This window comes from Anabrus simplex, chromosome 1 (genome assembly GCF_040414725.1).
Source record: "Anabrus simplex isolate iqAnaSimp1 chromosome 1, ASM4041472v1, whole genome shotgun sequence".
Taxonomy (NCBI): Eukaryota; Metazoa; Arthropoda; class Insecta; order Orthoptera; family Tettigoniidae; genus Anabrus; species Anabrus simplex.
In genome coordinates this window covers 1,235,455,818-1,235,475,612 of record NC_090265.1, presented here as the reverse complement: position 1 = coordinate 1,235,475,612, position 19,795 = coordinate 1,235,455,818, and the positions used below count along the sequence as shown (strand labels likewise).

Genomic DNA, 19,795 nt, shown 5'->3' with positions numbered 1-19,795 from the left:
CCTAATGCACAAACGTGCAGCATACAATAGCGTGGTATATCGAGCTTTTGCCATATCCGTGACAAAGAAAGATCTTAATAATGAACGTAACATCATTAGGGCAATTGCCAAGTTCAATGGGTACAACAGGCCATTTATAGAACAAATAATAAACAAGTACAGGTACCGGCCTAAAACCAAACTCATAAAAGAAAAAGGAAAGACTCCTATTTCTACCACCTTCGCTTACAATAACAACGTCCACAAAATCACCAACGTTTTCTGGAAACACAATATAAGAATTTTATTCAAAACTAACAATAGAACCTCCGAAATTTTACACAACTCTGCATCAATCAATACCCCCAGTATCTACTTCAAATCTGAAATATATAGACTAAAATGTAGTGAATGCAGCAGCTCTTACGTGGGTCAAACAGGACGTAACTTTGTGATTAGATATTCAGAACATGTCAACGCGATGAGGCACAATAAGTTCTCCGCCATGTGTCTACATATGCATGACACTAATCACAAATTTACCGACATTGAACAAGATATGGAAGTTCTTCAAACAGCAAATAAGGGACCCATCATGAATATTATTGAAAGTTGTTATATTAACTGCGATCAATACTTCAACGCCAATTATAATTTAAAAGATATTTATGAGAAACCCAATATCCTTTTCGATCTTTTAATCAATTGGCCTAAAAATACCATACTATCAAAAACCAGTTCAATTTTCCAAGTAATCCGCAATACAATAGTTCCATTCCCCGCAGGTGCTCCACCTCCTTCCCTTACCGCTGCACGCACACACACATACATCGTGCGGCTCCGTCTGTGTAACAAACACGTTCAACATGCTGCTCAAGGTGAGTCAATTATCATTCAATAATTCTAATGATTCTAGTAACTTCCATACATTGCTTCCGACGTCTAACTTGGCTAATTTCTCCTTCAGGTTTAAATTGAAGTGGGAATTCATCTCTATTTATATCACGATCTTACGTGAACAAAATGAACTTCCCCGGAACCACCTACTATCAAGTGAATAAGTGTCACTCACATAGACAGCATATAACAGCACAAATTCTCTTATCCCGGATGTACACAGACTGGACTATATAACGAACTGCCAAAATTTTAAGAGTTTTATATCACTTGTAACATAATTTTAACTTATGTATCATTACAGTAATGTAATTTTTAATGTGTTAAAATGTGTTTTAGATGTTTTAAGAATATGTATATAATTGTTGAATTTGTACTTAAGGCTGATGATGGCACATAGATGCCAAAACTAGTACCATTTGACCATTTGACATGTGATTGAATCACAATAAAACGTCATTGTATTGAATAGGTGGACCTTGAAAGAATTTTAATTTACTGTAATCTCACTTCAGTATGGAACAAAATGAAATTCATAACTATAGTAATGCCCCCCCATTGACTGCTATTCTCTAAAAGAAACTACAAAATGAAAGAGGATATCACGTTTCCATAATAAATGCATAAATAACGTGGCTGATAGCAGTTGTTAAATTGTTAGAAATAAAGGCTGCATAAATGATTGCTTAATTTTTAATGTTATATACCAAAATTAAGTAATAATGTGATACACCTCAAGACACGGCAGAGTACATCACTGATTCAGAGGATAGTCTATATTTTCTTGCATCTAGTTTTATTTCAAAAGCTGTTCCCATGTACATTTGTAGTGAGGAGGTTATCATTTCTCAAACGTGTGCTTGGAGTAAGTTTTCATTATACGTATATGGTTAGGTTAGGTGATGCTGTTTGAAGAAGAAAACTGGAACGTTTGCCTTAGAGGCCTTTGGAGTGTTATTATAACTTTTTCAGAATGAAATAAAGGTACACTTAAACGTAGTATCAGATTTCAAAAAATAACAAGCGAGTAAGTCGTAGTGTGGATGTCATCCGTGAAAATGTAAGTTTTGAACAAACTGACTGCCGTTTAATGTGTATGGCGTTTTCCTGTCTTTTACGAAAAATCTGGATTAACGACAATCCGTTATAGCGAGTACATTTTTCGCCATTATGAATTCTCACTGTAATGGACTTACACTGTATTTCAAATTGTTAATGATCCATAGCTGAACCACACTCTGACAATTGAGTGTTAACTCTATTGTTAAAAAGATTGATAGAAATAAACTTTAAAACACTTGATATATATATATATATATATATATTTCATTCCAAAAGGGTTTTGTAGCATAGAACTTACTGATCACAACACACTGGCAGCTGTCTTTAGTCACATGACTGAGACCATTGTCAAAGGTCATGTAAGTCCTTATGTGAAATCATTATTCTTTTAAATGGAATATTATATATTTTCCATCATTCAATACTTATATCTTTTAAGTACATAATTACATAAGTACATATACATACATATCCCGCGTCGTTCCATCTTACATAAGTACATATAATACATAATTAGAAAATGTTTTGGTGTATTTGACCTTCTTCAGCTATTAATTAAAATAAGCTCACCGGACAAAAATTTAGTCACCCTAGTGCGAAAGCGCAGATGGATCGTTAAGCCTGTACAGGTGGCGCAGCGAATGTATCCCATGCTCACCCGCACATGCACTGTCTGTAAATGAGCATAAGGCAGTAGCGTTCAGAGAGACATTGATGTTTCAAGTGGACAGTGTACGTCAACATGGGTAGATGCAAGGATGTGACAGAGTGCCAAAAAGGGACAGTTACAAGTAATCATGCTCATTTTGGTCCACACTGACTATATAACTTGAGAAAAATATATATGTACTGTAGTTTAACCACCTAATCAGTACACAATATTATAATGTAAAAATGTTATTTATGGAACAAAAGTGGGCATGTTTCAGCTTTTGGAGCCATCATCAGCACACAAACACTTAAATAAGATTAAAAGCATATTAGCATATAGATGTATGAAATGATTTTTAAATACATTTGAAAGGATGATCATAAATGCAGTACTGGTACAACAATTTATTAAATAAACATATTCTAATTAATAGCTGAAGAATGTCAAATAGACTGAACATGTTCTAATATATGTACAGTAAAACCTCGTTAAGACGTTTCTGGAGGGGACAACAAATATGAATGTGTTATGCGAGAAAACGTACTACTGAATATACGAATAAAAACTATTCAACAGGGATATGGAAACACTAGATAAGATTTTTTCCGTCATGAGAGCATTTTGCGTAGTGTATCTGCAGGTACAGTGAAAACCATATCTACCATTTGTAAAGATGAGAGGGCCATTTCCCTCATCCTATGAGATGACGAGCAGTGAGCAGACCGCGTCATCCATTTTCTGAGGAATAGTGACCTTTTTTATTGTGTGTAATAATGTATTTTGTATTAATGTAGTTTTTTGTTCACTACGCTTTTATCTCATTGACTCTATTTTAGTTTGTGTTTGCATATTTTAATGTGTTATTTTAACATGCAGGAGGTTGCACCCGTTTTAGAACGCGAGGGGTCTCTCGAAGGCAATTTGCCACGGCAGATGCAAGAGTGAAAGAAAACTTAAACTACTTCGGAACGCAGCAGGCAATACACTGATGATATCAGGCGGGAGAGAGGGAGGGGAGGGATGAAACTAGTGCCCTAAGCCCTACAGCGGCTAGCAACGAAATTGTTAACAAATATTTAAAATGTGCGTCAATTGCCGCGGGTGCAACCTCTCGCGTGTTAACTTCTAATTTGAATGATATATCTCTCTGTACTTCAAGCAATGCCTTATTCCATTTGTAATCTATATTTTCTATCATTTTATTAGAAAATAAGGCATTGCGAATTAGATCCGCTGATTATTTTAATCACATAAACATTTTTCATCATCATTTATTTTAAATTGTAGTCGGTGGATATATTTTAAAATTTTAATTATCATATTGTTACATTACATCTTGTATTATTAGGGGCCGATGACCTAGCTGTTAGGCCCCTTTAAACAACAAACATAATCATCAAAGATGAGAGGAAAGTATTAAAAGGTGTGAAAAACACAAGAGAAAATTATGAAAATCTTTTCTGCTGGGGCTTATAAAATAACAGGTGCACTGAAAGGTGTGTAAAACACCAAACAACAAATATGAAAACATGCATGAGGTCCATTAAAAATATCAAAGTGTTATTGCAGATCACACTCTTTCTAAAACAAATGCTAGTAGAACCCTTTTATTTCAGAGTACTGGGTTATTAAACATAATTTTCTGGTCACACTCTTAGACAATGAATTGGAGGTTACACTGGGGGAGTTGGCCATGTGGTTAGGAGCGTGCGGCTGTGAGCTTGCATCCGGGAGATAGTGGGTTCGAATCCCACTGTCGGCAGCCCTGAAGATGGCTTTCTGTTGTTTCCCATTTTCACATCAGGTGAATGCTTAATTAAAACCATGGCCGCTTCGTTCCCACTCCTAGGCCTTTCCTACCACCATCGCCATAAAACCTATGTGTCGGTGCAACGTCAAGCAAAAAAAAAAAAAAAAAAAAGTAGGAATGACGTTGACCTTCATTTTGAAAAACTTCAACCAATTCGAATGATCAAGTCTAAACTCGAAGGTGCAAGTTCCACATTTGCGACTTCTGCACGCTTAAAGATGCGGATGACAGTCCACTTTCTGATTTTCATTTTGTCTTCATTAGCAAGGAATTTCACGACTTTTCCCGTATCCATAACTAGGCTTTCAGAAGACGAATATGCACCACACGGTCAATATTACAGGATTATGTTCCCAATCCAGATATAGGCTACTGTAACATGCGACGACACTTCACTGTACCACTCTACACAAAATAAATTTCTAACTTCTGAATGGAATGCAAAGTACAAGCTCACTTTATCTGTAATCACGCAACTGTGGCAACGGCTCTTACCCGAGTTGTAAATCACGTTTCGTTGACGATGGATGACAAATAACATTTTCAGGGGTAGGAAAAATGTGATCATACTCGTAGTAAGCAGTAATAGCGAAAATTTGTGATGTGATAGGTATGTGTATATGTTTCTAATCCAGATATAGGTTAACGTACCACGCAACAAATATTCGCTACACTTCACCGTACCACTCGACACAAAATAAATTTCTAACTTCTGAATAGAATCATAGGTAATAAATTTCATATTAATCCGTATTGAAAAGCATTGTAGTGTAAACAAAAGGTTTCCACCTATTCAATACTATTTTTTTATAACCTTAAAAACGTTACATATATTTATTGAAACTAGTTTCTGTCTTATCAGAGTCCATCATCAGTCAAAATCAAAGTTAAGGTAAGACCTGAATATAGATGAAATTTATGAAGCAAGCATGAAATTCAGTGCAAGACAAGTAAAGATGAGTAAAACACTCATTACAATCACATGTCCCGTGCAAGCTCTCATCTTTTCTCCAATTTGAAGAATGCACCTCACAGAAGACCAGGTGAAACACAAAAATACCAGCACTTGAGGAATCTTCTAGAACTCAGCTCAGCTGAAACAAGTGTGAACATCATCATCCTGTTCACACTAACAACATTCTGTTTTTGGCTCCATCTCAGAATGCCTTCTGCTGCACACATAATATCTTCAGGATTAGCATTAGAAAGAAGTTTTCTGATATCTGGGCCTGTGAAGATCCCTCTTTGATTTTGGCATTAGTGATGCGTGGGAATTGATGACACAGGTACTGAAAGCATTCACCTTCATTGTTTATAGCCTTAATGAATTGTTTTATAAGTTTGAGTTTGATATGGAGCATAGGTAACTGTATGTTGATCTTGCCAACAAGACTTCTGTTTTATGTTTTTCTAGCCTACAATATGCCCATTCCTTTTGGGTCCAATGATGTGACCTTGTTTGACTGTCCCACACAAAGAAAGCAGGGATGCTTTGTGTAAAGTGCTTGTAGACCTATTACATTAAAGTCACCACACACTTGCCACTTGTGTTCCTGGTACCTACTTTATTTTACACATCATCATCTCAAGATTTTGTATGTTTCTCGCATGATAACTAAATGTGCAATGGGAACTGATGCAAGTATATTTTCTTTGTGAAGAAGGATGCACCTCAAACTATGCTTGGGGGCATCAATAAAAAGTCTGCGATCATACTGTGATACTACGAATTTTAGTAAAAAATCAAATGGCTTATAGCTTTTAGTGCCTGGAGTGTCCAAGGACAAGTTCGGCCCGCCAGATGCAGGTCTTTTGATTTGACGTCCGTAGGCGACCTGTGCGTCGTGATGAGGTTGAAATGATGATTAAGACAACACATATATCCAGTCCCCGTGCCAGCCAAATTAAACAATTATGGTTAAAATTCCTGACCCTGCCGGAAATCGAACCCCGGACCCCTGTGACCAAAGGCCAGCACGCTAGCCATTTAGCCGTGGAGACAGACGTAATTTTAGTATAATCTCTAGAATGGTCTTAGAAAATAAGGGTGCAAATTCTTCTTTGCAATGTCTGTACCAGTAGTGTCATTCTTGGTGCAAACATGTTCCTTTCATGGAGTCTAGACCCTAGTATGTCAGCAGATCTCTTTGTAAGACGAAGATCTCGAGAAAGTCATTTAAAAGTTTGGGTTGAATTTCAGCACCTTCTGGCAAGAAATCAGTCAGAGGTAGCACCGGCCATTTCTGCATCAGATTTAGAAAAGAAACAATAGTGCAATTTTTCCAGAAGCTTCAGTACCAGTACATCAGGCCCATGGGGATTGGGTAAAATTGTGGATGAAATATTGCTTGGATACACAATCTTATTTTTCTTCCTGCTATTAAATACTTTCATATTCACAAAACAGAAGTAGCAGTGCATAGTATAGTCTGTAGGTTGTCGTCACACCATTGGAATTCTGAATAGTAATGCAGTTCGCTCACCGTTCACCCACTACCGTAACTGCACTATACAGGTTCTACAAGCCATTTGTGATTCCCATGGCTTGTCTTGATCTCCCAGTTTGATGCCGAAGTATGCATAGTAGGCCTTTCTCATGAACTGGGTTATTTCACGCCACAGTTGTATTGGCGCAAAAATTACACATGCACGCACGCACGCACTCACACTAGAATGTATCTGGACTGTCTTGCAGCCATGAGATGGCATGTTCATATCAGTTCAATAAATAGATTAACACAGTATGTCACTAATGTATAGGACATTTCTTATGAAGACAAAAATCTCTCTTCACTAGCAGGCGAAGTATGGCTCAGACTGTGGTGAACAAAGCCCACCAACAGAATGGCGCCACTTGGCGAAACCGTCATTGTTGTCGGCTCTAGGCTGCGAAAATGATTATCCAGGGTTGCCAGATGGTTGCAGGATATTGCATTAATAAATGAATCTGGAAATATTTAAAGCAACATTTCTCCTAGCTAATGAGTGCATTAGTGCATGTGCATAAAAATTGTATTGTCAGATTTTGAACAGATGTGATGTGGGAAAGATAATGTCAGATCCTGATTCAGGATGAAAAAATCATCCTAGAAAACAATACAGAATGGCAGAAACGAAACCATTGCAGGTCAGTGTTATTGAGAAGTGTGTCATGCTGCCCTCTTGAAGATGGGAAGCAGAAACAAGCTTGTCAAGGGCTAAGAAGAAATTTGTCTGGGCAGAGTGGAATTGATGAGAGGATACTCTATATATGAAAATGACAGTGTGTGCAGATATGGAGTTTGCCTTGTCTTTTTTTAAATTCTTTATTTTCATGTTTGTTCTTGTCCCTTCTTTCTGTAGATGAATCCTTTCTTATTTTCTCTCTCAGCTTACTAAAATATCCTTTTATATTATTCTATCTTCATTCTTGAAGCGTATTTTAAAAACTATTTACTGCTAATTATTGTTTATTTATGTACTTTTTCCAGAAAAATGTCTTCTAGTAATCAGTCGCATAAAAGCTGGCTTGGAGACCTTCAGGCAACAACATATCCAATGGGTCCAGGATTTTCAACACAAAGCTACAGGCTACGCATGGAGATAAATACTGTGAATGTGGAGAAAAAGTTTTTCAATGTTATTGCAGCAATAAGGGGCAATAAGGAGCCAGGTTAGGACTGTAATTTATATTGCAGTACTAAGTTATATGTTTTGAAACTGATTATTTGTTTTATTTTATATGTTTTTTATTCTGCTGGTGGAATTTAATACATTGTAGCTTTGAAAAAATTCCTAAAATTGGCTTGTTTAACAGAATTAAGTGACTACATCCAATAGGTATAACAGTAGTAATAGTTATAGATAAGATATTCTTTTGGGATTTTGGCATATCAAACAAAACAAAGAGAATACTGTGTGAGAAGTCTTCATCATGGAAATGTGTTTTCTCTTCTGAAGACTCGGAGAAAAGAATTTCTCTTTGTTTTCTTTTACACGGCAAAATCCCAAAATATAATACTATGAATACGAGCCGTGAAGACATCAATCTAAATAATAGAAAATTGATTCTAAGCTGGTTGACATGGTGCTCATATGGGTGTATTTGCCAGCAACTAGTCATACAGACAATGAAGTTGACCAACTATATGGACATCAGGAAGAAATTTTGATAACAGGGAAGGACAATGAAAATTTAATTTTATTTAGTGACAGAACATGGTATCAATTTGGTTAAATCATTCTCAATGAAAGGTGTCATACCAGAAACCAAATTCGGCAATGCAGAACCTTAAGCAAATTATCACAAAAATAATTTATTCTATTATCATCACCTTTTTTCAATACTAGCCACATGCTACATGGGTGAAATCGACATAATACTATACACACTTCTCAGGGACATGTTTCGCCCCTTGTTAAGGGCATAATCAGCCTGTAGGTAACCTTAAGGTCAAATGTCTGAAACATTGGACTATATGGATATGGGAGAAGGAATCGTGAAGGAGAGGATCTAGTGGATTTCTGTGAGAGGAATGGACTTACAGTGGGGAATACATGGTTTCAAAACAAAAACAGCAGGAAAATTACAGAAGAACAAAATCAGTAATGGACTAATTTTCGATGGAAAGGAAAAATTGCAGGAAGTGATGGATGTGACAGCTTTACCAGGAGAAGCATTTGATGGTGACCATAGAGTTTGGTGGCAAAATTATGGTTAGGGAAAATGGAAAAAACTAAGAGATAAGAGAAAGCAAAATAAAACTATGGTCATTGAAAGACAAAAATGTACAGGAATATTTTCAGGAGAGATTGAAGCAACAAATCCCAGTTACTGAACTGGAACATGTAGGAGAGGAGTGGACCAATTTTAAAAAGGCATTTGTTAGTGCAGCAGAGAGTGCTTGTGGCAGGACATCTACAAGAGTGAAAGAAAAGGAGACACCGTGGTGGAATGAGAAGTGAGGAAAGTGGTGAAGGAAAACAAGACAGCCTGGTGAGAATGGAACGGAGATCAAACAGAAGAAAGTGAAAGGAAGTATCTCAACAGCAAATGGAGATGTAAGAAGGTCGTAGGAAAAGAAAAGAAAAAGAGTTGGGAAGAATTTACACAAAAAGTGGAAGCGGACTTATAAGAAGTAAGAGGACAGAAAGAGTTACCACAAAGCTAGTGAAAAAGGAATATGGGGGAACTGTTAACACACCCAGAAGAGATAAAGAGAAAATGGAAGGAGTATTTTGATCTATTGAATGTGAACAACTGTACAGGGGAGATAGAAGCAATACAGTGTGAGGACTCAACAACAGAGGATGATATAACAAGGCAGGAGGTGGAGTTAGCGGTACAAAAGGTGAAGATGGGAAAAGCAGCAGGGATGGATGAAATCAGTGTGGAAATGATAAAGGCTACTGAACCTGTTGGTATGCAATGGTTGTTCCAACTACTGAAGTGTATTTGAAAACACAAATGTGTAGCAGAAGACTTGAACAAAGGGATAATAATACCAGTGTTTAAGAAAGGGGACAAGAAAGTTTGTGGTAACTATAGAGGAATCACACTTAAAATACTGGAAAGGATATTAGATAGAAGGAAGAATGAGAAGAAAGATTGAAGGAGAGTTACAAGAGAAACAATATGGCTTCAGGAGTGGAGGATCTACAGTGGACCCAATCTTTAGCATGAGACAGCTGATGGAAAAGAACTGGGTATATAGGGAAAGAATCTGGTCAAGACTTTCATAGATATAGAAAAGTGTACCCAGAGAGAAGGTTTGGGAAACCATGATTAAAAAGGGACTCGGATGAGAAATGGTAGAAATGGTGCAAGCAATGTACAACAACTGTATTAGTAGAATACTGACCCCAGTTGGAAAGACAGAATGGTTTAGGAATAAGACTGGACTAAGAAAGGGGAGTGTGCTGTCACCTCTTTTGTTGTCCGCCTCCATAGCTAAATGGTTAGCGTGCTGGCCTTTGATCACAGGGGTCCCGGGTTCGATTCCCGGCAGGGTCGGGAATTTTAACCTTAATTGGTTAATTTCTCTGGCACGGGGGCTGGGTGTATGTGTCGTCTTCATCATCATTTCATCCTCATCATGACGTGCAGGTCACCTACGGGTGTCAAATCAAAAGACCTGCATCTGGCGAGCCGAACATGTCCTCGGACACTCCCGGCACTAAAAGCCATGTGCCATTTCATTTTACCTCTTTTGTTTACTATGGTTATGGACAAAATTGTAAAGGAAGCAAAGGAAGCATATGGAGATAGAAAGATGAAGGTTCTGCTATTTGCAGATGATGATGTGATCTGGGGAAAGGACAGCAAAGAAGTGCAACAACAACCAAATGTTCTGAACGAAAAAATTGAGATGTATGGCATGAAAATCAGTACAGAGAAAAGCAAGACTGTGGTGATGTTGAGAGGGAGAGGCAAGGAAAGGGCACTGTGAAAATTGGAAGTCAGAGTCTGGAAATTGTGGACAGTTTTAAATACCTAGGAAGTGAATTAATGCAAATGCTAGGGTACAACAGAGTAATGCATTCTACCAAAGTGTAAAAAAACTTGTTTGGAGCAAAGAAGTACCAAAGAAAATTAAAGAGATAATGTACAAAATGTACTATGTACCCATACTGACCTATGCAGCTGAGACTTGGACTTCGACTAGCAGGCAAGAGAGTAAAATTAAAGCCAGTGAGATGAAATTCCTAAGAAGTATGATAGGAAAGACAAGGAAAAACCGAGTGAGAAATGAAGATATTAGGAAGGAAGTTGGGATAGGAAAGCTAAATGAGAGAGTTGAAAAGAATAAACTAAGGTGGTTTGGACATGTAAAGAGGATGGAGGAGAACAGAACTCCAAGACAGATGCTGGAGGCAAAGTATGAGGGTAAGAAAGCAAGAGGAAGACCGTGAAGAAGGTGAATTGAATCAGTGAAGAGCGGCATAAGAAGACGAAATTTAGACTGGGACTAGATCGTAGAAGAGGAATGGTGGAAGGAAATAGGAAGATGGAGAAGTGCCATAAATACCCCGACCTGGCAGGAGCTGGATTAGGGGAAATGATGATGATGATGATGATGATGATGATGATGATGATGATGATGATGATGATGATGATGAGGTTCTTCATTCTGAAAATCTAATTTCTGTATAAATAAATTTCGAAACTGGCAGAAAAATAAAAATATGAAGAAAAAATAATTATACCTGAAAAAGAAACAGCTTCATGTTTTGTTCTTGAAAGAACACCATCAGATTCTATCAAATCACACTTGAAAATATTTACAAATGTATACACATTTATGTTTAAATTCTGTTTAAATCCTTAAATACTTGAAATTTGGAACTTGCCTTAATAAAGTCCTCTCCAGTCTAGCCTAGAATGCAAGATAGCATAATACCGTATTTCACGGCATAATCGTCGCACTTTTTATACCAAAATTTTCGAAAAAAATTGTAGGGTGCGACCATTATACGATGAATATTTAATACCAGTATTTGTATTACTCAAAAAATGTATTTATAACTAAATTGTATTTGATATAAATTTAAGATGCATGTAATGCTCGCGTTTATACATCAAAATAATTAAAATAGTCTAAAACAAAATTCATAATTTTTCGCAACAATTCGGCGAACGTTTTTCCAACCTGAAAATAAAAATGAATGTATTAAGTTAATTTGTCATTAATTTGAGTATTAAAGTTAAAATATTACACTTGCAAAAAATTATCGCTTTGTTGTGAAATGCGGACTTACCGGTACGCAATTTATTCCAAATCTTCGGTGTCACTATCGCAGGTTTCGCTATCTGATGCGCCGTCCTCGCCTCTGTTAATACCAGTATCAGATTCTTCGTCTCCCTGCCACACTGCGTCATCTTCGGAACTGTCTAGTGCATTCGAAATCCCAGTCCTTTTGAAGCTCTTGGAGACTAGTTCAGGTGGTATAAGATCCCAACTCTTCTTCACCCACGAGCATAACAAGTCCAAGGGTGGACGCCTGATATTTCCAGCGGGCGTCAATTGCTGATCGCCGCTCATCATCCACTCGTTGTAAAATCGACGTAAGTGGTCTTTAAAGGGTTTATTAACACATAAGTCTAGTGGCTGCAAAGCAGATGTTAGGCCACCAGGAATGACTATCTGTCGTGTCTTATTTGTAGTGAGAATTTGCTTCACTTCGTTCACGAGGTGACCTCGGAAACTATCTAAAACAAGCAGAGCTGGTTGTTTGAGTAGTGCACCAGGTCTTCTATTCCACACAGTTTTAACCCAGTCCAGCATGAGTTCTACGTCCATCCAACCCTTTGGTTGCACTCGTACATGAATTCCACGGGGAAACTGTATATTCTTAGGCATCGTTTTCCTCTTGAAAATGATGTAAGGCGTCAACTTGCAACTTTTGGCTTAGTGTTGTTCTCCTTCGCACTGACAGATTGTGTCGTCGCATGAACCCCTTAATCCACCCACGAGTCGCCTTAAACTGAGTTACCGGTATGTTGTGTTTGCGCGCTACCTCCTGTCCCTTAATTTGTAACATTTCATATGATACACTGCAGCCATTGTTACGTATTTCACTGACGTACCTAAACACTTCTTCGTCAATTATAGGAAACTTCCCTGTTTTAGGACCTCTAAACGCGCGTCTAGAAGGGTTTGTGCTTTTTAGCTTGTTTTTTACTTTCCGCCAGTCACGCACCAACTTTTCACTCACAGAAAATTTTCTTTCTGCAGCTCTGTTCCCGTGCTGTTCAGCGAAGACAATTACGCTTAGCTTGAAGCCCGCAGAATAGTTTCTATATTTACCCATAATCGCTTATAAATGCTTCACACGTTAATGTTTTGCGATATAAATGACTTTCCGTAATTGTTCACTATTAAAACAAATTATTTCTGCAAACACCCAAAACACAAATTAAAAACTTAAATTCTCATGCACACATGTCTACAGTAATCACGTAAATCTGAAACAAATAAATGCATCTGTGATCTGTCCATTTCAGAGCAGCCAATACTGTTAGGCAGCAAGGAAGCATGCAACAATTTATCAGTTTAGCCAAAGCCTACTAGATACTAGAAGGCCTGGACAGAGAGCCAATTTCTTGCATTAAAAGCGGGGTAATAGTTTTTCTCTTTCCCACCGCTAGGTTCGTGTTTATGTTCTATTGCTTGACGCAAATTCAATGATTACGTATGTTACTGCAACATGTTTTATGAGAAGATATAACATATTCAACTTTGTTTTATAAGGTAAGGCCTTATCTAACATGAAATATGAAGAGTTTTGTCCCTTTTTAATTTATTTGGTCTCACGATTTGCAATGTATGGATGGTTGCTGAGATGCACTTAACATTTGTTTAGTTATGTGCTTCCAAATTACCGTCAAGGTGGTGTTGGTGATTATTGTTTTAAGAGGAAGTACAACTAGGCAACCATCCTCTATAACACTAATCAGAGAGAGAAACTGGAAGGGACCAGACACTTGCGCAAATGAAAGTATCGGCCAGAGGAAGACAAGGGCCATAAAGGGCGTGAAAATGAAAGACTCCCTGCCCCTCGGAAACCTAATAGCGTCGGGGTCGGCAAAGAACCAGAGTTGACCAAGGAAGGTCGGATAGAATACATGAAAGTTAGGAGCCTGGCACAAGTAAGTGGAAGAAATGCCAGGACTCAGCTAAGTGCTCCGTGGTCGCCAACCCACGCTCCAAATTTCAGAGCCCCTGGGTCCAATTGCCGTCAAGTTTCTCTTTCCATTCTGTAGGTTAAGGTGGTTTATTGTTGCGTGCCTAACTGCACATCTGACACAGCAAAGAAATATACTTTCACCTTTTTCCTAAAGATCCGAGTTTAGGGGACAAATGGAGGCTTGCTATTTTTCGACAGGGCAGCAGAAAAGGATTTCTTTGGGCTCCTAATGATAACTCCAGAATGTTTAGCTTGCACTTTGTCGAATCAGATTACAGTGTAAGTACTGTGAGGGGAATTCTGCTACCCGACAAAGTGCCGACGCAAATTCGTCTTCTTCTTAAAAATGTATTAATATTTATAACACGGACGTTAGAATATCTCGGAAAATGTAACCTTGTCCGAAAGCTGAAATTCCGTACCGCTCCAAAGTTTAAAGAGACGTTTCAGTGCCGCGACTGTGATCAAGCACACATCACATACGTTATACTTACAACATTTTTCAGGCCTGTTCTTGATACTAATGCAAAGAAAGTGACTAAAGACTGTGATTTATTAAACAAATTCAAGAGAAAGCCTCTGAGCAGAAAAGTGTTGAAATTAGGGAAAAATCGTGTGAGTACTTCTATTTAGGCCTATTTCCCTATTCTTTATTCTTGTGTGATAATCAAGTGCTAAATGAAAGAAATATATGAAGTATAGTGTGTTCTAAGTTGTTTTATATATTTATATCTGATTCACACCGGTCATAATGATAAAATGTATTATTTCGCGTTATTGTATGAATCTTCAATATAAGGATATAGAGTAGACAGAACATGAGAACAGAACATAAACGCGATCCAAGCGGCCATTGCCTGATCTACTTCGTTCGCCCAGAAATGTGTCGGCTTGTCCAGGCCTTCTATTATAGCGTAGGCAGCGGTTTAGCTCGTTCGTTGCGACACACTACTGCGCTTGCGCAAAGCTCGCAAACTGGAGCTCTAGCTAGCGCGGTGTAGATCTACTGTATAGTTGACTGTATTCCGAGACGTCAGTAACAAACATTCATTTTTTTCAATTTCTTTTAAACATACGGTAATTAGGTTAATATTTCTTCCCAGTTATTGATGATTTTACATTACATTACTGACGAGTTTATAAAATAAAACTTTAATAGCATTGGATAATAATTATCTTGACTGCTTGGATAAAAGTTTTCATCCCATGCCCGGACACTTATGACGTAGTAGTAAGATAAGAGTCTAGCGATGACAACTGAGACATCGTAAATAATTCGGCTGAATAATTCCGTGGAAATCTGCGTTATCGTCTTGGATTTCACTTCGTGCGCAATAACACAGGAGCCGGCCCCATGGTGTAGGGGTAGCGTGCTTGCCTCTTACACGGAGGCCTCGGGTTCAATTCACGGCCGGGTCAGGGAATTTTACCTGTATCTGAGGGCTGGTTCGAGGTCCATTCAACCTACCTAGCCGGTATTTCCTGGCGACGTTGTCGATAAGCGATAACTTACAGCCTTACCTATTTCAAATGGGAACTCATAATATGTAGGTGGTGAATAAATAGTACACTGTCTCGCGACCACGTTGTCAAACTTCTGATAGTCTACCGGTAAGCCATGCGTCGTACATATACCGGTATTATTTATTTATACGTTGGCAACATGTCGCAAACGTGACTGTGTTGCCAAATTGCCCATAAACCATACACGTATTTAAATTGCGCATTCATGTGCAACTTACGTTGCAGTTCCATTTACCTTTTAACCAGATTAGTGAACAAAATTTGGACGTGCGACGATTATGTAATTAAAGGTTTAAAGTCCGATTTTTGTATTGAAAATAAAGGATGCGACGATTACGCGGTGGCGACAATTATGCCATGAAATACGGTACTCTGTCCTTGGCATGAGTCCAGCTGGCATGTTAGTAAGTTAACTTTTTATTGCATCATGCTCCGGTTAGGTCAATGACATTCTGAACTGTACTTTTAGGTTTTATTAATATTATTCTTAGTTCCAAAATGTATTTATTCATGAATTAGTTACGACAAACTGAGGAATCTAACAGTTACAAATTAACTGAGTTGAAACTGAAAAGAAATTGCTTCAAACATCACCAAAAGAAAAAAAATTCTGTTGCTAATCAGCTTCCAGCTTCTATTTCTTTTTTAAAGAAGGAAGCCATAATTTTCAGTATTGACTCAGTTATGTAACTTTAAAGTTTTTCAGTCTGTCGAATACTATAACAAACCTGTAAAATATAATTAGTGTTCAACAGACTGAAAACTTAGTTACATTACGGTTCCAGCTTCTTCTAAGGAGCTATCTCATCGCGAGCCTCAACAATTCACCATTAGTATTGTTTGCTTGCTGTTGGCCATGCATACATTGTCGCTGTTGTGTAGGGCTCGCGGATAGCTTGGAAGACTTATCCCGAGAATGTCTCTTGTTATCGCTGGAAAAATGTAGGGGAAGAAAGGCGACTGGGGAGGAAGTAGGATCGGGTCATTGACATCGAGATCAACTGTAATAATCTAGGAAATACTTCTGCTTACTCTCCTTGTTTTCTCCACAAGTACTTCCAGGGATACAATCGTGTTCACTCTCTCTCTCTCACTTGATACTACAACAGTGAGTTAATGCCATCTCTTTACTGAGCCTGTATCAATGGTCACTCTTGTTTTACATGACACTAACAAATTGCACCACCGTCAGGAGAAGGCACATGCCCTTTAACTGACGCTTAGCTCTCCAGGTGCAATCACGATCGTGATACCTCAGGAACTTAATGATCAACAGGCGTTTACCCGTGGCAACCACATCAGCCATTGCTCGCTTCAGTACACCAAGGCGATGGCAATAGTCAATATCTGACATATTAATGTCAATGTTCAGGTTTTCTTTAATCATTGTTATTACTTTGGTGTATATATTTTCACTTGGTACTTCTAGGACGCCATGTAAAATCTGACAGTTTCGGCGACTATACTTTTCCACTTTGTCCATCTGTTCACATTGCTCATCCAGCTTTCTCTCTACTTAAAACATTGTTTTTTATGTCTTTGAGTTCACTGGACACTTTCTTCTGGAACGCACAGAACTCCTCGTCCAGCTGCTGTAGTTTCTCATTTCAGCTAGCACTACTGGTCACCTCCTTGAATTGGGTGCGGAAATGCTGCATTGCATCTTCAATTGCCAATACCTTTTGTACTACATCCGGTAGCGTCATGTTTGATATCAATGTTGGACGGTGATCATTAAAACTAACTAGTTTGTATCACCAATCGAACCTAGCTGCTGCTTATCTTCTGAATTTAAGAGTTTGCCTTGACTCACACTTGACAGCATGACTGAGCTGTCCACCATTACACTATGGTGTATATTTCTTTGATACAACCCACTCTACTATATGGCCTCCCTGCCTGGCTTCCCACCAGTCATGAGAACAGTGCAGTCCAACTTCAAGCAGAGCTACCACAGGTAATGAAGTAGCAATTTAATCATTAACATCTATTAACAACATGTGTAATCAAATAGACCTAATCTTCCTCCAAAAATCTCTTGGCTGGCACTGTTAAACTGTTCACCTTTCACAGCCTCCAGCTATTATATCGCACAATCCGTAGAGGACAAGGTATCTCTCTTCCCCCACCCTTTGCTAGAACAGCAGCATACTAATCCAGATTTTACAATTTCTCTGCTTGAATCTGGAATAACATTCCTCGTGTGATGAAGGACCTTCCTCTACAACAATTTTGCCACAAAGTAAAGGCTCTTAAGGGCCTTAAAACTCATGTAAATTGAAAATATTTGTGTATAAAATAACTGTGTGTGCTTCTCTCTCTCTCTCTCTCTCTCTCTCTCTGAGAGAGTATGTTACCAGAAAACTCTGTTTACAGTTTGAGACAGGTGTCCAGATACTTCTGATCAGATAGTTTATATTGTTGAAAAACCTTTTCTTTTTCAGAAAAAATTAATTCACTCTAGAACAGTATTTGAAGGGTGGTGATGGCTGTTGTATTTGTTCTATTAATCTTCTTGTATCCAAGTAAATTTGCTTATAAACTCAAGTAGTTACCAAATTGAAATGAAATTCTCTCTGGTTTAGTTATGTGGGAAACAGTGTTCCTGATTGTCTATTTTCTCTCTTCTTTTTATTTATTATATAGGTTCCCAATGGTTCATGGTGTGGGTTACTCTTAGTCACGTCCTAGTTCGTGAACTATGGGCAACGGCTGAATGGCCTAGTAAGTGGTCCTGAGAGTCGGGATACCAGTTGTTATGGAATGGGAGTGGGCATCTCGGACATATTCTGAGTCATGGCCCTCCTTGGGCTCAGGCGGCTAGGACAATTCACCGGTGGTCCATAACCCGTTAGAGGAGAGATCCTCACTTGGACTACGTGCAAGTAGGGTAGCATCCTGCTTCATGAATTTACTGAGCTCAGAACAAATTCACAGAGGCTTGCTGACTGAACACTGAAAGGCATAACAGTCTATAATGATAATGTATGTATGTATGTATGTATGTATGTATGTATGTATGTATGTATGTATGTATGTATGTATGTATGTATGTATGTATGTATGTATGTATGTATGTATGTATGTATGTATGTATGTATGTATGTATGTATGTATGTATGTATGTATGTATGTATGGGTTCCCATAATGAAATTTGCATTGCTAATGTAATTTTTCACTGGGAACCTAGGTGATATTGTTTCATGGTGACTACCTCTCATTGCTGTGACTTATAAGTATTGGAATGACATTCAGAATATAATTTTCGTTACAGATCGTTATGTACTGTTGGGTAGTGATCGTGAACCATTAGTTTCCCAGAGTTCATATCCTTTGGAAGGAACTGCTACAATGATGGAGTTTGCTCGTGTGCTAGCCACTCTTAGAACAGCTAATAGTGAGTATTCTGTTGGATATACTTTCGTTATTAAAAAAATGTTTTCACTCATGTTTGGAGCTTGATTTTTTAATGTTTAAACTAGTTCAAACTTAAACTAATGCAATAAAGTTAATGAGAAGAGTTTTAAACTGTGCATTTTATTCATTAGGGTTCAAGTGCTAGTACTGTGAGGGTCTAAAATAAAATTTTGCTACCTAAGGCATAACAGTATGGCTAAACAATTTATCTGAACCAATGTCGGGAAACACATATTGATTTCCTGATCGTATATAGAAATATAGGAATGTGAAAAGGAACACAATGTAGAATAAATTTAGTGACAGGTCAGTGTAAGAAAAGGGAACAGCAGAAAAAGGAGTCAAGGACAAACATGAAAACATTAAAGAACAAGGGCAATCTCCAAATCTTCATTCACTGCTGTCTTCAAATAGAACCACTCCCTCCTCGTTGAACCCAGTTTTTTTACATTAATTCCTTCTCAGCCCCAACAAGTTTCTTCCTTCTTCCCAGCTTCATCAGGACAGACTGACTTAACGCTCATTGAGGCACCACCTTAACAGATCTTCACTTTTGATGTAGGAAGTGAAGGATAATCCAGATGCGAAGCTAAGAAGTGAAGCTTAAGGCTCACATTACAACAGAGTTCCTTAAACTTTAACAACATTTTCCTTACAGTGTATTGAGGGTCCTTAATGTTGCCAAGGAATTTAGTCACTACATCTTTGAATGCGTTCCTTGCCTCTTTCTCAATTTTGGTCGTATCTGTGAAATTTTTTATCCTTCACCAGTTTACGAATCTTTGGT

At 38.0% G+C, this 19,795-nt stretch overlaps 1 protein-coding gene across 3 annotated transcripts in view; it reads left to right on the top strand.

Moving 5' to 3' along the window:
- Nucleotides 1-19,795, top strand: part of LOC136858225 (N-acetylated-alpha-linked acidic dipeptidase 2) — a 277,870-nt gene that overhangs the window by 193,818 nt on the left and 64,257 nt on the right. For all 3 annotated transcript variants that reach the window (XM_067137610.2, XM_068225454.1, XM_067137611.2), the window contains exons 8-9: nt 7,871-8,052; nt 18,866-18,988. In XM_067137610.2, coding sequence (XP_066993711.2) covers nt 7,871-8,052; nt 18,866-18,988 — 305 coding nt within the window. The remainder of the gene's footprint in view (nt 1-7,870; nt 8,053-18,865; nt 18,989-19,795) is intronic.